The sequence below is a fragment of the Bos indicus genome, chromosome 4 (genome assembly GCF_029378745.1).
Source record: "Bos indicus isolate NIAB-ARS_2022 breed Sahiwal x Tharparkar chromosome 4, NIAB-ARS_B.indTharparkar_mat_pri_1.0, whole genome shotgun sequence".
NCBI lineage: Eukaryota > Metazoa > Chordata > Mammalia > Artiodactyla > Bovidae > Bos > Bos indicus.
Genome location: NC_091763.1, coordinates 105,682,743 through 105,702,248, shown reverse-complemented (window position 1 = coordinate 105,702,248; position 19,506 = coordinate 105,682,743). Strand labels below are relative to the sequence as shown.

General features: G+C 42.6%; 1 protein-coding gene across 8 annotated transcripts in view; it reads right to left on the bottom strand.

Annotated features, from left to right (window-relative positions):
* The window catches only part of MGAM (maltase-glucoamylase), a 96,870-nt gene that overhangs the window by 30,840 nt on the left and 46,524 nt on the right, over window positions 1-19,506 (bottom strand). For all 8 annotated transcript variants that reach the window (XM_070788281.1, XM_070788279.1, XM_070788285.1 and 5 more), the window contains 11 exons: window positions 18,456-18,627; window positions 17,042-17,158; window positions 15,238-15,392; window positions 12,759-12,843; window positions 11,933-11,989; window positions 11,275-11,399; window positions 7,981-8,069; window positions 6,751-6,800; window positions 6,160-6,327; window positions 3,341-3,493; window positions 1,916-2,116 (listed from right to left, as the gene is read on the bottom strand). In XM_070788281.1, the coding sequence (XP_070644382.1) occupies window positions 1,916-2,116; window positions 3,341-3,493; window positions 6,160-6,327; window positions 6,751-6,800; window positions 7,981-8,069; window positions 11,275-11,399; window positions 11,933-11,989; window positions 12,759-12,843; window positions 15,238-15,392; window positions 17,042-17,158; window positions 18,456-18,627 (1,372 nt within the window). The remainder of the gene's footprint in view (window positions 1-1,915; window positions 2,117-3,340; window positions 3,494-6,159; window positions 6,328-6,750; window positions 6,801-7,980; window positions 8,070-11,274; window positions 11,400-11,932; window positions 11,990-12,758; window positions 12,844-15,237; window positions 15,393-17,041; window positions 17,159-18,455; window positions 18,628-19,506) is intronic.

Here is a 19,506-nt window from a genome sequence, read left to right as displayed (position 1 = left end):
AAGGGGCTGAATCTTCAAAGCTTTATAGCCATTAATCAAGCACAGAAAGAAAACCAAGTCATTCCTGGCAGAGAAATAGACACAAAGGCACAGAGAATTGAAAGAAAGAGGCAATTATTTTGGAGAGAGCTATTGTATAATCCAGGAGGTAGAGCAGGGAAGTGTTAAACCTGAAAAGTTGAGTGAGTTCATTTATTTCAAACCCATTAGGCGCCTACCACATGCCAGTACAAAGGTGAGGATGGAAAGATAGCATAGCATCATCCCTGCATTACAAAATGTGGAAGAATTCATAGTCCAGGTTGATATCAGATTGTGAAGAATCTTTCAGGCAATGCACACTGACCTGAATCTTTACTCTCTCAATAAACATTGAGAACTTACTATGTTCTCGGCTTTGTGTTACATCTCAGAAGTACAAAGATGAAAGGACAAATTCTTGTCCTCGAGAAACTTATAGTTCAATAGTGAAAAAGACCGTAAAAATAGCCCATCACTAATGGTACAGATGAACATATTTTTAGGGAAGAAACAGAGGCACAGACGTAGAGAATGGATGTGTGGACATGGCAATGAGGGGATGGATTGGGAGAATGGGAATGACATATACACACTACCTGTGTAAAATAGCTAGTGGGAGCTGATGTATAGCACAGGGAGCTCATCTCAGTGCTCTGTGGTGACCTAGAGGGTGTGATGAATGGGAAAGAGGTCCAGGATATATGCACACGTACTGCTGATTCACTGCATTGTACAGCAGAGACTAGCACAACACTGTAAAGCAACTATATCCCAATGTTTTTTAATTACATAAATAAAAAACGAAAAGCAGACCATCACTTGTCCTGAGATGTCATTAAATCATGAAAGGAAAAGAAACCAGTACACTCTCATAGGTATTTCATATATCCCAAATTCAGTGTCCAAAACTGAATTCATCATTGTATTTTGCCTAAGCCCAAATCTTTCCAGTGTTCCCCTTCTGGTTCCCCTTCATAGATGACAGCACCATCCATGTGGAGACACAAGCCAGAAACTTGGCGATTGTCTTGATGTCTCTCCCTCCCTCATGGCCTGTTTGTAATCAATCACCACATCCCATGATGCTACTTCTTATTCTATTGAAGTTGTCCACATCTCCCTCTCCTTTCTGTACCTGGTCTAAGCTCAATACCTCATCTGGATTACCTAACTGGTAGCGTCCTAACTTGTCTCCTGTTTCACCCTTGTCCTCCCAACCATTTTTCTTACAGTAGAAACAGTAATCATTTGAAAGTGCAGTTTAGGCCAGGCCTCACTGTCCCATCAATGGTCCCAAATTACTCTTAGGATAATGATCTAGTATATTGTGTGTGTGCTCAGTCACTCAGTCATGTCCAGCTCTTTGTGACCCCATGGACTGTAGCTCACCAGGCTCTCCTATCCCTGGAATTTTCCAGGCAAGAATACTGGAGTGAGTTGCCACTTCTTACTCTAGGGGATCTTCCCAACCCAGGGCTTGGATCTGTGTCTCCTGCATCTCCTGTATTGGCAGGCAGATTCTAGTGCCACCTGGGAAGCCCATGTAGGATAAAATATGTACATCAGCTAATTTTCAATGTGTTTTCAGTTGCTGAAAATCACTAATTTAATGCGTGCAAAAATTCACTTGTCAAAAAATCAGAAAAAAGCCTTCATTGTCAACAGTGCCTCAAAAGCCCATCTGAAATATCAAGACACATTTGCCTTGCTTGATACCTGCCCCAAATGGATGGAGAACAAAACTCTGAAAGTGTGTGCCAAGGACTCGACAGTTTTCAATGGCTAACTTAGAAGAGCAAACTGATTGCATGGTTCTGTGATCCTGACAAGCAAAAAATAATGAAACTAAAAAAGTGCGAAGTAGGAACTTGATACATATACTGTCAACACATACCTTAAACTGCAGCATGTTATCCTTATGGTAGGTCACAGTCAGGCGCAGGGAGTTCACAGGTACTGAGGGGAAGGAGTGGGCATACAGAGAAGTCTTTAAGGAGATGACAGCTGAGGCCCCATGTGAGTCATACTGAACATCACTGACAGAGTAGAGATCATTGACGAAATAGCAAAGAGGGACTCCATGAGAACTGGACTCCTGAAAAGTGAAGGCAAATTCAGTTAAGCATGAGCTCTAGGATGACCAGATATAAAGGGGCTAGAAAATGCAATTTTCAGGGAGATAAAGATGAAATCAGTCATTTTCTTATATACTCTTTGGTAGTGACATAAGTTTTCACTCCTGGTCTCTGTGTAAAATTTTGTTGGAAAAAAAAAAAAACCCATTTCTGTCCCATCTATTCTTCACATCCAGATAAAAACGCAGGTTACTTTGGAAGTCTGCCCTTTCTATAGATTTTAAGTAGTGACATAGGCACTGGTGCCATGCTCATGAAATTGTAGATGGAGTGTAAAGGATTTTACAAAACTACTATGAGGTTCCATGCTACATGGGTCAGAATGGCCATCAGTAAAAAGTCTCAAATGCTGAAGAGAGTGTGGAGAAAAGGGAGCTCTCCTACACTGCTGGTAGGGATGTAAGTTAGTGCAGCCACTGTGGAAAACAGTATGAAAGTTTCTCAAAAAACTAAAGACAGAGCTGCCGTAGGATCCAGCAATCCCACTCCTGGGCATACATCCAGATAAAACTGAAATTCAAAAAGATGCATGTACCCCAAAGCTTATAGCTGCACTATTGGCAATAGCCAAGTCATGGTAACAATTTAAAGGTCCACAGAAAGATAAGTGGATGAAGAAGATGTGATATATAGACACAATGGAATACTACTCAGCCATAAAAAAAGAATGAAATAATGCCATTTGCAGCAACAGGGATGGAACTAGAGATTATCATACTTAGCGAAGTAAGTCAGAAAGAGAAAGACGAATACCACAAAGACAGATACCACCTATACGTGGAATCTAAAGCATGACACAATGAACCTATCTACAAATCAGAAACAGACTCACAGATGTAGAGAATAGACTCACAGTTGCCAAGGGGAAGTGGGAGAGGGATGGACTCGGAGTCTGGGGTTAGCAGATGCAAACTATCATATAGAAAGTGGATAAATGACAAAGTCCTACCGTACAGAAGTGGATAAATGACAAAGTCCTACCGTACAGCACAGGGAACTATATTCAATACCTTGTGATAAACCATAATGGAAAAGAACATGAAAAAGATAGTCATATATTAATATATGTATAACATAATCATTTTGCTATACAGTAGAAATTAATACATGGTAAATCCACTATGCTTCAATTTAAACAAAGTGTAGAGGATTTTCATGTATATTAACACCGTCAGCATGGTTACCTCCCAGGCACAACCGCGGGCAGTGCAGTTTTCTGCAGAAACACCAGTCTCATCTGGATAACAGTCTATTTTTTCTTCATCCCTTATCTTCACATCCCACTCCACCGTGTATGTTCCTCCCAGAACAAGATCAATTTCTGTGATAAGGGCCACCTGTAGGAATGGGGAAATATCAAGGAAATGCATCCTCAGGACAAAGACCACTCAAGGTATGAGATTTCTTTCAGGAAAGAAAGTAAAAATCAGACCAGTCTCTCAGGAATCCAAGTAACATAGCACTGGAGCTTCCATGAAGAGAAGCGGGGTGGGGTGCAAGGAGTTAGCCAATAACCACAGGGAAAATGGTGCAATTCTATCAGAATCTTGTACATAACATTTTGAAAAGAATCAGGTCAACCACAACCTTCTGTAATCACCCTTTTCTCTCCTCCCCTGACTCCTCTTCCTCTTCCTTATTTTGTCAGGAAGACTCTCTTCCTGACAGCCCCCTTGTAGCACAGCACACACAAGCATGTGGTGTCATCCTCAGCTGAGCCCATCTTCTTGCCCTCCATCCCCGAAACCAGTATTCCCCACAGGTCTGGAGTGGGGGCAAGAACAGAGAAATAAGAATCATATGGCCTGGGTTCTCCCCTCCATCCCACTGAGGAAACTTGGACAGATTCTTTCAAATTCCTTGGGTCTCAGTTTACCAATTACAAAATTGATAAGTAGACAAAATCATATCTCCTTCCATTTTTAATATCCTAGTCTCTTCACTGGTCCAAGCCCAGAGCCTCAAAACATGAAACTTTCTTTGAGTTCCATTCACTAATTCAAATATTTAATTTTTTCTATGTGTTTTTCTTCTGGTTGTCTCCTTGTAAAATAGTAACTTCCATAGTGAAAATTCTCATTTGTCTAGAGTCATAAAATCTCACGCTAAGGATTATCATCCTTCCAGTCTCTCCCCAGTCTACGTTCATCTCGCATTTCCCTATACCTCAAAAACCACCACAGAACAACAGTCTCACAATGGTGCATATTGATTCAAGGATCAATAGGAGACCCTTTGAGAATCAGATCACATCCTTCTTAGTTTGGCACCTAAGACCCTCCAAAAGCTGACCACAAGTTAATCTGTCCAAACTAGGCCCTCTTCCAGATGTGGGTCCTGCCTATTCCAGTTATACAGACTCACAGGCTAACAAAAGGCTTTTCTTAGTCCCAGGATTGGCTTATGCTAATACCCCAACCTTGACTGCTTTACCTATGCCAATGCCCTTTCTAGGATAATGGTGCCCATTTGTGAAACAGACTTCTAGCCATGTGCCCAATGGAAAATTCCCTTCTTACTACTTCAGTTTGGAACACCAAACATCCCAAAGAAGAACTTTTTTGTTTTTCAATCCATGTAACACAGCTGCAGCCATTCATAGCTGAGTGCAAGTCCACCAGAAGTGGCTGGCCAGGGGTTTCTTTCTTGATTTAACAGCCTACCCCTCCCTTTCTTTCATCGTCACCTTTCCCTTTTCCTTCCAGCTCCTTCTTTGTTTTAATTTTTATTTTTTTCTTCTAACAAGGCAAGAGTGATTGGAATTAAGCTATCACTTCCAATCACAAGAGAAGAAAAGACCTCAACACTGACAATCCTGAGGCACTGAACCAATGCCAGAAACTGAGCACTTCCTAAACTCTCAACACCATAAGGGAAAAAAAATCCCAGTTTGTTTAAACTACCATTTTGCTGAGTTCCCTGTCACTTGCAGCTGAACAAATCTCTACACAGATGCACCGTCTTTAAGATCCAACTCTAGACCTAATGCCACCAAAGCTTTTGCTCAATGACTCCATTAAGCTTTGAACATGAAATTGGAAAGAACATAAGTTAACATTTCCTAAAGGTAGGATTGGGTTGCCTGTCCACCACCCAAATTCAAATAATAAAAGAGTTGTTTTGTTTGTATATTTATTAATCTATTTATCAAACTGGTAATTAGTTTATTTTCATATGAGCATCTTACAAAGGACTTGCACTTTGCTGCACACATAACCAGTCATATAATACATTATTTCTAACTTTATAACGTATGCATACTCAATGTATGTTGTTAGGACAAAATGTCCAATGATACCAATATATCATTTTAGTAGAAGACAAAATTTACTTATTTGTCTCCAAATTTGGAAGGTTCCTCACAAACCATAATGACCCCACTGCTCCCTATCCCAGATTATCTTGAACCCCTGTAGAAAACAGTGTTGGGGAAAAGGATCCCTCATAATGCTAAAATTTCAGAGGAATTGATAATAACCTATTCAAGAACACTGTCTCATTAAAAGCGATGAAAAATTCTTTTATTATTATCACCTAACCAAGTAAGTAGCATTAGCTAAGCTTATCAAATTCATTGACTCAAAATATTTCCCAAGAATGTGTTGGAGTGAGAATCTAGCTCTATAGAGTAAAGAAAAAAAGAAAAGCATCTGAAATTTTAAATTAATGGGAATCCCACCTCAACCCTTCTAGCACCAATCAATCGGCAGCTTTCAGACCCAGTTTTCCTCTAATCCTGTTCCCCAGACTCCTGTCTTTGCTCTTCTTTTGTTCCAGGCAGAGAGGACAGAAGACTGAGGGGCAGATAAGGGAAAAGAGAGGAAAGGACCAGTTTACTCCCTCCCAGTATCTCAGCAGCCTCCTTGTTCATCCCAGCTCTGGCTCCCTCTTTTATTTTTTTCTATCCTAACCCTCTAACTTCCCCACTTCTGACTTCAGAGTGTGCCCTGGTCCTTTAGGAACCAATGCAACCTTGGCAAGGAAGAACATCTAAGCTATTTACCTGTAGGTTGGAATCGTAAGTGACATTAGGAGAAACTTGAATTGGAACACCGTTCTGTTTCACTGTAACCTTGTTAGGCTCCTGGGTTCCAAGGATTTTAATTTCTTTAAATGCTAAATTATTGGGGTCTGTGTAGGTTGATTGCAGAATCTTAACCTCCAGGCGGTTCTGCAAAACAATTAAACACAAAGATCTGCCTTGAATACACAGATGCTCAAGTCATTCAAATAGTCTGTCCTAGACCAGCTACCCAAATGGCCCTGAATGCTTCTTAGTTTTCTCTACTAATATGCGCTCCAATACAAACTTATTTTTCCCCTGAGGCAGGGAGAAGAAGGGTGAGAGAAACACATACACACACAAAGGAATTTTTTGAAAATTCATTTTAAAAGACTGACTGCTTTGATTTATCTGTATCATCGCCTCTTTTTACTAACATAGATAATCCAATTATTGGACATTAAGCCATAAACAGAAATGTGTCCCCCTATTGTTATAAATGAAGCTACAAATACACATATACACAAACAGATAGGAGCTAATCATCAGACCAAAGCTCACACTTAAGATTCATAAAAATATACTACTCACTTGGGTGACGGAGAACTCACATAAGAGATAAAGGTTGTTGGCCACAGTATCTGAAAGGAAGAGAAGGGCAAGTCAGACTCTGCCCAATACAGAAAAACAGATTTCATCCTGGTGCTCCTTGAAGCTGTTACAGGGAAGAAGAAAACCTGACTACAAGTTGGATCTGTTTCCTTTACTTTAACCTCTGTTTCCCATTGCTTTTGTTCATTAAAAGGATACTGTCTATACATAATGGCCTGCCTCGGGGAACCCTGCCCTACTCCTAAATGTTAAATCAAAGTGCCTTTGTTCAGGGAGACATCCTTACCCTAACCGCCTGTGAACAGCTGCAGGAAGGAAGAAATTAACATACCCCCTCTCCAAGGCTGGCCATTCCAGGAGCTCAGTGTAAGACTTAGAATCTTTTGACTTCTTCACCTCCTCATCCTCTAATCTATAAAAGAACCTGACATCCAGACCTTGATATGTGGTTATTTTGAGACATTAGTCTGCCATCTTCTCTATTTGCCAATTTTCTGAATAAAGTCCTTATTCTTTGCCTCAACACCTCGTCTCCAATTTATTGGCCTGTCATGTGGCAAGCAGAGCAAGCTTGGACTCAGTAACAGAGCTTCATGTTGAGAATGACAGATTATAGATGGAGTTTCCAAGGCTGAGCCACTGTTTTCTCTTTTCCTTCCTACCTTAACCTTGAAAGGGTTCCCTCCCTCCCAAGTGCTTCCAAAGCATATGCCTCCAGTGAATCTGCTTCCTAAGCTTCAGCCACAAGAATTCTTAGTGACTGGAGACAGACAAATGAGCTGAGAAGTATGGCTAGATGCAGGTGCACTAGGAAAGTGTCCTCTCACTGCTTCACTAGCATGGGCATGTTTTACATGTCCTCCATGCTTGTTCATAAGCATTTGGAGTGAAGGAAAATGTACTGAATGGCAGAAACAGCCTTGAAAACATATTTCAGGGGCTGATTGAAAATCAAATGAGAGCCTATATATATATACAATATAGCTGGCCAGTGGGAGAATTCTAAGAGATGGAGGGGAGTTTTCCTTCCATCCAAGGAAAGCATCTACCATCCTTTCATCTACCACTATTCCTAAACTGCACAACCAAACCCAGAATTCTTCTCTCGGGTGATAAACGCTGCAGTGCCTGGTGAGCTGACTCCCACCACTGAATGAGCAGCAGGAGAAACTCAAAGATGACGTCTGGAAACCCCAATGTGGTGCTCACCTTTTGTTTCCCCATCATCCCAGAAAAGTTCGCCTTTTGCTTCTTTGTTCTCATCCAGGGCAATGATTAGACCGAGAGGGTTCCGTCGACTGTGGGAAACAAGATTTATGTGAGAGCCAAAGACTTGGGGCTCAAAGAATTTTGCTAAATGAGCTGTGAAGGATTCCATCAGATTTCAAGTGGGAAAGGTTCCTAGCAGCAGATGGCTCTGCTCGTCTTCAGGCACAAAGGCAAAATCTACAGGGGCATCATTTTCCAGAATCACTAGTGTCACAGGAGACAGAAATACGCCAAACACTGGCGAGAAACATCTATGTAGGAGGCAAGAATTTAATCACCAGAATTGCTACAATAAAAGCTGTTAATGCTCTTATTATTTTGAATACAGACTATTAGAAGAGAAATCCTAGATGATAATTGGTTCAGCCTAATTATTTTATAGCTGATACATGCAGGGGAAGTATTCACTGAAGTCAGGAGGACATATTTTTTTCCCTGCCTAAGAACCACGTTGACTAAGAAACCAAGAAAATACAATAGAATCCATCTGTATGAGGACAATTTTCCTAACTTGATTATTTTCAGTTCATTTTGAGACAGAAAAAGGAAACATTCTAATTATTTGCTACATAACTTAGAACAGCAGTCCCCAACCTTTTCGGCACCAGGGACCAGTTTCGTGAAAGACAACTTGCATGGAGCAGGAGTGAGACAGGCGGTTTGGGGATGATTCAAGTGCATTACATTTATTGTGCACTTTATTTCTATTGTTACTAAATCAGCTCCACCTCAGATCATCAGGCATTAGATCCTGGAGGTTGGGGACCCCCACTTAGAAAATGAAACACACGAAACCACTCAAAAGATGCTGAAATATATGGACATAGAGACAGAGAAAGGAAGAGCAACTGCATTTGAAAATCTCTCCCTATTTCATCCTCCCCTAAACCACCTCCCAATTTCTGGCTCCTGCTGCACCCTTTACATCCCCTACTGTATTCTTTCACAGTTCAGCCTTCCACTGTGCCCTGAGGAAGCCAGATTCCATTATCAACAAAGGCACTTGCTTTCATTCAACACACACAAACTGAGTAACTTTCAATGGTAGGAAGTCTAAGAGATACAAAACCAAACAGACCACAGTTCCACTGATGACCTTAAATATTGTAAGAAATATTAAACATATTTACCAAATAATCAAAGCAGAAGGTTGAGTGGCACAGAAGTTAAAATCCTTTCAGGAGTCCATACTGATATTTCTAGCATTATAGTAGCCAGATATGCTGGAGGCTGCCATATACTCTGAAGATGTATGTACATGCTTAGTTGCTCAGTCCTGTCCAACTCTTTGTGATCCCATGGACTATAACCCGCCAGGCTTCTCTTGGGATTTCCCAGGCAAGAATACTGGAGTGGGTTGCCATTTCCTACTCCAGGGGATCTTCCTGATCCAGAGATCAAACCCACATCTCTTGCAATCTCCAGCATTGGCAGGCAGATTCTTTACCACTGGGCCCCCTGGGAAGCCAATAGCCTGAAGGACTCATCCACTAAAACATTACTTGGTTCAGATAAATTAGACACCTGAAGGTTGCTAATGTGAAACCCAAGGTGACAGCAATCCTCGTTTGCAACCGAAAAGAAGGCTAATCATCTCTGAAGGAATAAGACCTATAATTGGATTCTCGCAGTCACCACATTTGAAAAACAAAAAAATTACTAAACACATAAGGTAACTAGCCAGCATGAAAGATAGATGGCAAAAGCAACTAACAAGAGATTTATTACGAGTCTACTAAGAATTTCAGAGACTAGAAATCTCAGCTGCAAAGTATAAAGTAACTATGATTGAAATACTTAACAATGTTAAGAAGGGGGGAAAATTAGCTAAGCAGTAAGAAAGTATAAATAATAAGCAGAAAGCTGCAAGTAGCAGCACTCCCTGTGCTGGAGTTTTGGGGGAGGATTTCCCACAGAAGAAATCTGAGTTTAATTTGACAGATCATGCCACTCCAGGTTCGATGCACGATACTGGATGCTTGGGGCTAGTGCACTGGGACGACCCAGAGGAATGGTAGGGGGAGGGAGGAGGGTGGAGGGTTCAGGATGGGGAACACATGTATACCTGTGGCGGATTTATTTTGATATTTGGCAAAACTAATACAATTTTGTAAAGTTTAAAAATAAAATAAAATTAAAAAAAAAAGAATGTATCAGGCAAAGAATGTTGAAAAGGACAATAAATAGAGAAGCCCAAAGGCAGGGAAAGAGGTGAGTATGTTTGGAGAATAACAAGATTTTTGGAATTGCTAATCTAAAGATGTGTAGCAAGATGTGTCAGGAGACACATTTGTTAACTTGAAACCAGATTATGTGGCCTTTAACACTCTGCTAATGACAGATTTTGGAGTTTAACCTGGGAAGCAATAAGTTGATATCCTCATTTTGGAAAGACAGTTTTGGTACCAGTACGCAGAACAGCATAAAGCTGAATAAAGAAAAAGAAAGCAGGTGGTACTGGGTGTATAAATATTTTCCATCAGTATTACAAAGTCAAAATTTGAAAAATTATGGTAGGAAGGAATGTTCAAAAGAAAAGGGTTCCTAACCTCCAAAAAAATTCCCTATTAAAAGCTAATAAGCTAATAATTTAGAGACATGAATATGAATATGAGTCTCTTTAGTATCCGATGGAATGTATAATTTGAGAATCAAAATCATCAAGGAGAAAGTAATGACATGAAGGAGATTTGAACTGCACAGGAAATAATTATTGAACACTGTTTTGCATCACAAGATGCTCATGGAAAGAAAGGAACAGGAAACTGAAATTATAGGGGAGTGGAAATGGACCCAACTCCCTAGAAATGGGGTGTCCGGAGCATAGCACAGTGGAATGATGGTCCAATTAAGGCAGCTGGGGAGATCAACAGACCTCCTTTACCCGGAATAGAGATGTTCCCCAAAACATGAGACTTTCAGGGCTAACACTGAAATGGTTCTAGGAAAACTAGGAAGGTTCACCACTGCAGATGTCCGTATGTTTCGAAGAGAAAGTCAGAAGGGTTAAGGAAGGACAGAGATTCAGGTCTTTGAAAATCCATCTGGATGCAGCTCTAAATCACAGCTTCTCCAGAAGAAGCCTAGGGAAATCTAGGGACAGAGTTTGATGACCTCACACACACACACACACACAAATGCCCTTCCTCCCCACAGTCCATGCAATGCATCAGCCTCTTCTACGTAGACAACAGATGGGAACAGAAATGACGGAAACCCCCGGCCACACTGTACCTGGCCACCGTGGTTGTGGCTGGCTGCTGCGTGGGGAAGATGTAGCCTCCTCGCAGGTGAAGTCCAATTTTGTCTCCAGGAAGTTCCATCTCCACTTTTTGCTTCCTCCATCTCACTTGGCCCCCCTGAGGCACACAGACAACTCAAACACGTCCACATGCACAGGTCACCTCTTAACCACACGCTGACTTACTTACAGCTGTCTCCTTCTCCCACCTAGCTGAATTGCTGTCTAGCCAGGCAATCAAACAAGAAAAGGGAAAGAATTTAATAACAACAGGTTCTGGAATCAGTTGAGGGCTTGGGGGAACACAATGTCTCGCTGAGGCTATTTGACATACATTGTGGGAATTGAGCGTGCTAAATAAGAATCTGGCTCAAAACCAGGCTCAATTTGTCTACTGGCCCCAGTATTTGCCCATGAGACCTTCTACTTCCGTCTAAATTTTATTGCTGAATAAAGTACATGGAAGTATCTTTTTCAGATTTCATCATGACTGATGTCAAGTGACCTAGGCTCACTTTATTGACTCAGCTGTGAAATTACTACTGGAAGCACGGCAGAAACATTCCTCAGTACACAGGTAAATGTTTCTCTCTGCCTAGAGGTATCCTGTCTATGCAGCTTGAAAAGTGGAGAAAAGTCAAAGCTACTTACAGTCTCATAGTCATACCAGACAGCGTCAGGCATGTATGCGGTCACTTTCTCTGCACCCTGAAATTAAAACAAAACCTTGTCCTTCATGGCCCAGCCTCTGAAGGAGAAAAAAAAAAATGGATTTCTTAGCATTCCCTAGGGAAATTCTTCAATGTGTACTGAGAATGTATACATGGCCTTTCTTTTCTCTGTTATCAACTCATGCTTTTCTTCTAATAGAGGCGATAACTTGGCAACTCAAAGAAAAACCCCAGGTGGAATCACATTAGGAAGAAGAATAATAATACTGAAACACATGTTGTGATAAAATAACAGTTCCAGGTTTACACTGTATACCTCATTTAACCTCCCCAAGAGTCCCCAGTGATACGGGCTATTGTTATCTCACCTCACAGCTGAGGAACTAGCCTGTCATTTCCCCCAGATGTCACTGGTGCCAAGTGGCAGAGGTGACAACCAACACCAAGGTCAGCCTGACCTTAGAATGAGTGCTAGGGCACTGCTCCATCCTGTCTCTCCATCACGGAGCAAGTTATGATCTGCTAGGTGACTCTGACAATGCATAGGACCGTTCTTGATCCCAGAGTCACCCATAGATGCTTCTACATTGATTGGAAACTTGGTCAAGGACAAAAGACTCCTAGAGACAAAAATGTGTACCCGTCTTCCCCAAACTCCAGCACACTGCCTTTAAGGCTGCCCCAGCCAGGCATGTAGGAGATGGTTTGGGAATAGGAAGAAGATACATGGTTGCAAGAAGGGAGGAGTTTGGAGTTAGCCTGAACAAAAGCAGAGATCGCCATGGTTACTCTGTGGGAACACTTGCCTCATCCAGGACTGGAGTGATGAGGAGGCCGGGCCCCCATAAAAACTGCTGGTGCACATCCCAGGTGTTGCTGTCCTGGTAGAACCTAGACATGGAGAAATCTTCCCTGAGATCTGGGCCAGAGCTTTCTGGCGGCTCTCCCCCAAGCCTGTCTAAAACCTGCAGGCTCCCTGCCTGGGGCAAATTCTCCCAACTATTCTGTGACCCCTATTCAATCCCTAGCTCTCCCCGCACTCCTGCAGGCAGACCCAATTTCTCAGCCTCTGTACCCTCCTATGCTTCCCCTGATTTGGACAGAAATTCCTATTTCAGTACTTGTGCTGGGCAGGTTCCAGGCTATAATCCTATTTGCCATATCTCCCTTCAAAAATACAACAAGCAGGATATTTGAAAACTTCAGCTGACTATCCAAAAAGAATTGGATCTGATCACCCTCCTTCCAAAAAAAAAAAAAAACAACAATTAAAAACTTTACTCTTTTCTCTTTTAGGATACCTGCATTTTAACAGATAATTCCAGGAGATAGCAAACCCTTACCCACAAGAATAAATATATATCATAATATATATTATAATAATATAATACCCGAAGCCTAAAATGTCAGAAACATAAGGGAATTAACTGTGTTTTGATTTTGACAAGAAAAAGTCTCTTTATTTGTAGAGTGTAAAATTATTCTGTTAATTTTAATAAATGAGACCTAGATTCTATTTTTTTTTATTGTGATGTGACCAATATAGACCTCAAAGATGTCCCCATTGATTACCAGCAAGTATATCCTCCAATATCCAGGTATTTGGCTTTCAGAACATCTGTGCTCAAAACTGTTAGAATGAATCACGTACAAGCCAATCAATAAAACTGGTTGAATTCTATGTCCAAACTGAGGCTTTGATCTAATTAACAGCAAACGCTGCTGCTGCGTCGCTTCAGTCGTGTCCGACTCTGTGCAACCCCATAGACAGCAGCCCACCAGGCTCCCCTGTCCCTGAGATTCTCCAGGCAAGAATACTGGAGTTCAACCTAATATCTTTGTTTTTGTGGGTCGCTTCAGTCGTGTCCGACTCTTTGCCACCCTATGGACTGTAGCCCGCCAGGCTCCTTTGTCCATACTATTCTCCAGGCAGAAACACTGGAGTGGGTTGCCATGCCCTCCTCCAGGGGATCTTCCTGAACCAGGGAATGAATCCGAATCTCCCCCATCTCCTGCGCTGCAGGCAGATTCTTTACCCACTGAGCTACCCGGGAAGGCCAGTTGAGGCAGGGTCCCCACCTAAACCACAGCCTCTGTCTCAAGCCGGCTAGCTCCACATAAGCTTCCCAGCATCATTTCAATCCTCAGTTTCTGAACATGGCTTCCTTCTCCTGATGCTGCTGGGGCCACTCAGAACGCCAACCCCACCACAGAGCTACTCATTCTGCAGCCACTAGAGGGCCCCACAGCATCATCTCGGAAGCAAGGACACACCCTCTCCTAGTACAAATCTCTACCTAGTGAGTATTTCCTCACAGCTGCTTCCAGCCCCAAAACAGGATTGCCTGAAGACCCCAGAGATACCTGCTGGCTAATCTGTTGAGGCATCAGTTCATACTAAGCGACCCTAAGGAGAGTCTCTTAAAAGTGCTCTTTGTTAGAGTCAAATTAGATACTCATTGGGTGAAGATAAAAATTCTGATTTCTGGAAATCCTGCATAGTAGTATTCTTATCAGTGTGTAAATGACAGGCTCATTCCTAGAGCCCAAACAGGGTGCACTACAAAAGCGACCATCAGCTCCAAGATATCAAAGCCTTTAAATCAATGGTCCCCAACCTTTTTGGCACCAGGGACCAGTTTTATAGAAGACAGTTTTTCCATGGACTTGGGAGGAAGGGGTGCTGGTTTCAGGATGATTCAAACACGTTACATTTATTGTGCACTTTATTTCTATCATTATTACATCAGTTGCACTTCAGATCATCAGGCGTTAGATACCAGAGGTAGGGGACAATTGCTTCTCTTGTGGCTCAGCTGGTAAAGAATCTGCCCACAACGTGGGAGACCTGGGTTCCATCCCTGGGTTGGGAGGATCCCCTGGAGAAGGGAAAGGCTAGCCACTCCAGTATTCTGGCCTGGAGAATTTCATGGACTGTGTATGGTCCATGGGGTCGCAAAGACTGGGACTTTCAGAGAAGCTAAGGAAGAAAGAACTTAAATGATTTGTCTAAGGTATGGAGTTAGTTGGGAGAACAAAGACCCCAACTCCCATGACTTTTAGAACACTTCTCGTTCCCAAAGGGATAAGGCTATACCACTTAAATATACTTAAAATAGCATTGACATATAGGCAGTAATAGAATTGTAAATGCCAAATGATTATTCAAGTTGAAAAAATATATCTGATTAACTGGATTGTTTTAATTTTCCCACTTCCATTTGATGATACAGTCAGTTTCACCCAGTTGTATTGATAAAATTCCTGTGGATTAGACAAACTTACTCATGCAGAAGGGGCCTGGCCACGGTGTCCCCGCGGCTGTGAGCACGGTAGAAGAGTGTGTAGAGATAGGGCAGAAGGGTATAGCGGATGGTCAGGTAGTGCCTGGAGGAATTCAACAGCAGTGAGTCGGTGCCAAAAGAGGCTGGATCCTGGGCCTAGGAAGAAACAAGAGGTGGTAGTTGTCATCTGGTTTTGATCTCGGAGAAGCAGCAGTGAGCTGTGAGTTCCCCGCTCAGGAATTGAACCTGGGTGACCTGAATCAAAACCAGTAATCCTAGCCACTAGACCAGCAAGGGTTAGAGGCAAGAAGCAAATTTTCCCAGGCTCTTGCCTCTGTTTGAAAGCAAGAATGTTTCAAGGAGGCGAACCATAAAAGCAGGTGCAAAGTTTATTATTAGAGACAGCACAAGTGTGAGCGCACACAGAGAAACAGCCTGTTTAATTAAGACAGAAGCAAGGCAGAGAGGCATACCTGGATACAAAGGGTGTGGGCATCACCCCCCCCCACCCCCCGCCGCCCCCAGATGGAGGAGGGGCTCAGTGAACAGGTGGTTAAGTCATTTATATGCGGCAGTTCTTCTGGGTCTTTGTTTACCTTTGGCCAACTATCTGGTTTCTTTTTCCACTTCTGACCTGTCCTAAGACCCTCCCCAACATGCAATGTGCAACTTCTTCCCAAGATGGGGAAAAAGTCCAGTCCTATGGGGGGCCTTAGCATCACCTATTCTGGGGTGGTACACCCTCTTTTTGATCCCCAAAGAGCCTTCCTGCACATGTGCAGTGTTTCCCTTGCCCCAGGGAGGGGAAATGACCTTGATCCTTTACTCAGGCAGGGTTTGACTCCTCTCTGTTCCTGCCACGACAGTTAAAAAGTGCCCCGTCTGACTATTTACCCTGTTCTTGTTTGGTTGGTTTTTTTCTATCTCAAAGTGCAAATCGGAGGCTGTAAAAACCTAGCCTGTAAATACCTAGCCTAGGTTGTAAATACCTAGCCTGGAGTCCACTTGCCTCCTTCCTCAGAAAATGCAAACAGGAGTGATAAATGCCTAGCCTGGAGCCCATCTACCTCAGAAGGATCTGCAGAAACCAGACTCTATTCATCGCAACTAAGAGTTTTATTCCTGCCAGACCTGGAGCTACCTTGCAACTTTGCTTCTGAGCAATAGGGTTGAGAAAAGAGAGTTCATTTCACCCAGTCAGTGGATGCTCTTCACCCTGTAAGGCCTCCCCCTCGTTCATTCTAGGGGTGCTCTCTCGGCAGTGCATGCTTGCTTAGTTGCTCAGGCGTGTCTGACTCTGCAACCCCACGGCTCCTCTGTCCATGGGATTCTTTCCAGGCAAGAATACTGGAGTGGGTTGCCATTTCCTCCTCCAGGGGATCTTCCCAGCCCAGGGATCAGACCTGAGTCTTCTGTGTTTCCTGTATTGGCAGGTGGATTCTTTACTGCTGAGTCATTGGGGAAGCTCTTCTCTCTTGGTAGACTCCATTTAAATATCTGAAGTATTTCCTCATTTTTATTCAAAATGAGTAACATAGATAATGTGTCTAGAGGTTTGATTGAAAACCTTCACAGACTTGCCATTTCTTTGACTGCTGCAGCAGAAATAGCAGCAGCCACGGCAACAGAGCATTGTAATGGCACACCAGGAGTTCTGGTCAATTGCAAACAGTGGTCCCAGTTAGCCTAAGTGAAGCACCAGGGAGGAGGCTGGCTCAACAGATTTCCAGGTGAGGATGAAGGTAGATCCAGTCCTACTGAACGCCAAGTCTATTTTGATCATGTCTCCTGGGAGACTAACTTGCCTTGTAGCCTTGGCCATTGTGATTCCTGGAAAATGGATAGAACGCTCCCAGCTGCATCCACCGTCTGCAGAGCTCTTCAGAAGTATCCAGCATAAAGCCACATATGTCAGCGCCCACCTGGAAGGACACACAGACAGTGAGAGCACGTGGGCCTCACTTCCACTGCTGCCCCTGCTCCTGGGCTGTGCTTTCTACCGAAGACCTGCCAACCCAGCTTGGCTGACCTCTCCCTGAGAAGGCGAATGCAGTGTGATGGAATTGGGCTGGGTCCCGTGTCCACGCCTTACTGCCAGGTGACTTCAAATGAGTTACTCAACCCTCTGTGCCTCAGTTTCCTCATTTTATTAAAGCAGGCACTCTAGGGTTTTAGTAAATGAGACAATATAAGTAAAACATGTGACGTACAATAGCTTTTTGGTGAATAGTAACTAGAAATACTGTTGATATTATCACTTTTACCACAGCACTGGCACAATTAATTTTCCAATGGCTAAATCTAATCAGGTCATTCATCTCTTCAAAAATATCCAGTGTCTCCTACTGCTTGTCCTCCTGGTAACTCATGGTAACTGGCTGCAACTCACCTTTCCAGCATCATTTCTCATTCCAGTCCTACATAACCATCCTTACAGATACATCAAATGCTCCCTCTTGCTGGTCTTGTTCAAGTTTATTTCTCAGTCTTAAGATGATCTCCCCTAACCGTTAGTCTGATAAACATTCCCCCTTTTAAGGTTAAACTCAAGTGCCATCTTCTTTATGAAGTCACTATTGACTTCTTCCCGTGACTCCCCTTGTTTCTTGTAATCTTATTAGAGTTGAAAATTCCCTTTCTCATGATTTCTTTTAACATTTAAATTATATGTTCCTGTTGGCACTATTACCCTAGCTTGCCATAATTATGTGTGTGAGCTTGTGTATAAACTTGGCGGGGAGGGAAGGAAGGTGTTTCCATTACTATATGTATGTTTCTCTTCATGTACGCCTAGCTCAATACTTTGCTCAGAGTAAGAGCTCAATAAATAGATATGTCGAATTTAACTAAAAGATCCCAAAGCCATCTCTAGGATGCTGATAGTGTTGTGCTTCCTCATTTGGATGCAAAATACACAGATGTGTTTCATTTGTGAAAATCCTCATCTGTAACCTTATAGATATGTGCACTTTTTCACATGTAGGTTGTACTTTAATTAAAAAAAAAATGTTCCAATGATACCACTTCAAGGTGGTATCAAGCTTCTATTTTTATAAGGCAGTACAGTAAAGAATGTCGTGGTATCAGTGTCATACTAATGTAGATAGAACAGTGCTCACCAGACACTTAGCCCTGGGCTGCGGAGGGCAGAGGAGGGAAGGTTTATTATTTGGAAGCCATCTAGAATGAGGCATTCTGGGGACTGCCGTGTGGACTCACCATTGGGATACCAAACAGGTTGAACTCAAGCATGCCAGGGATGGACCATCGAAGGTCGCTCCAGGTGGCGGCATTGTCTCCTAGCCAGTGGGCTGCAAACTTGCCAGAACCCGCAAATGTAGAACGGGTTAAAATGAGGCTTCTCTTGTTGGGGAACACAGTCTTGACAGTTCTAGAAAGGGAGAGAGAGAGTCAATGTGTGACCTTAGTGAGTCTTAGCCCAGAGGTTAATGTGATGCCATTGAAGCTCTCAAGTTAATACCCTACTCTTTTCTTCTAGTTCTCTCCTGTAGGGCTAGATTAGCTATGGGGAGCAGACTGCCCCACTGGGTATGTTTATATTTTATTTTGTTTTAGGCATTCTATGTACATCATTAACTCCATAAAATCAAATTTCAGTACAAGGATACTGAGCTGGTACCTAAAATCCCAAAGCACATGAAGTCTGTAAGTTACTTAACACTCCGTACACCAGTCTATAGAGTATGGCAGAGAGGAAAATACATGAAACCTTGGACTCGTGCAGAAATGAGTCCAAACTTTGCTCTTACAATTTATTAGCTGTTTGACCTTGGTCGGGTTACTTCCCTTTCTTTCTTCCAATTTTCCATTCATGCATGTATTCATTCTTTCTTTCATTATATACATTCCATAAATATTTATTAGCTTCCTTCCTCCCTTTGGGTTTCCCTGATAGCTCAGTTGGTAAAGAATCTGTCTACAATGCAGGAGACCCCAGTTCAATTCCTGGGTCGGGAAAATCTGCTGGAGAAGGGATAGGCTACCCGCTCCAGTATTCTTGGGTTTCCCTTATGGCTCAGCTGGTAAAGAATCCACCTGCCATGAAGGATACCTGGATTCAATCCCTGGGATGGGAAGATCCCCCGAAGAAGGGAAAGGCTATCCACTCCAGTATTGTGGCCTGGAGAATTTCATGGACTGTATAGTCCACGGGGTTGCAAAGAATCGGACACGACTGAATGATTTGCACTTGCATTTTCACTTTCTTATCTATGTACCCAGGATTTTCTTTATTCATTCAATAACAACA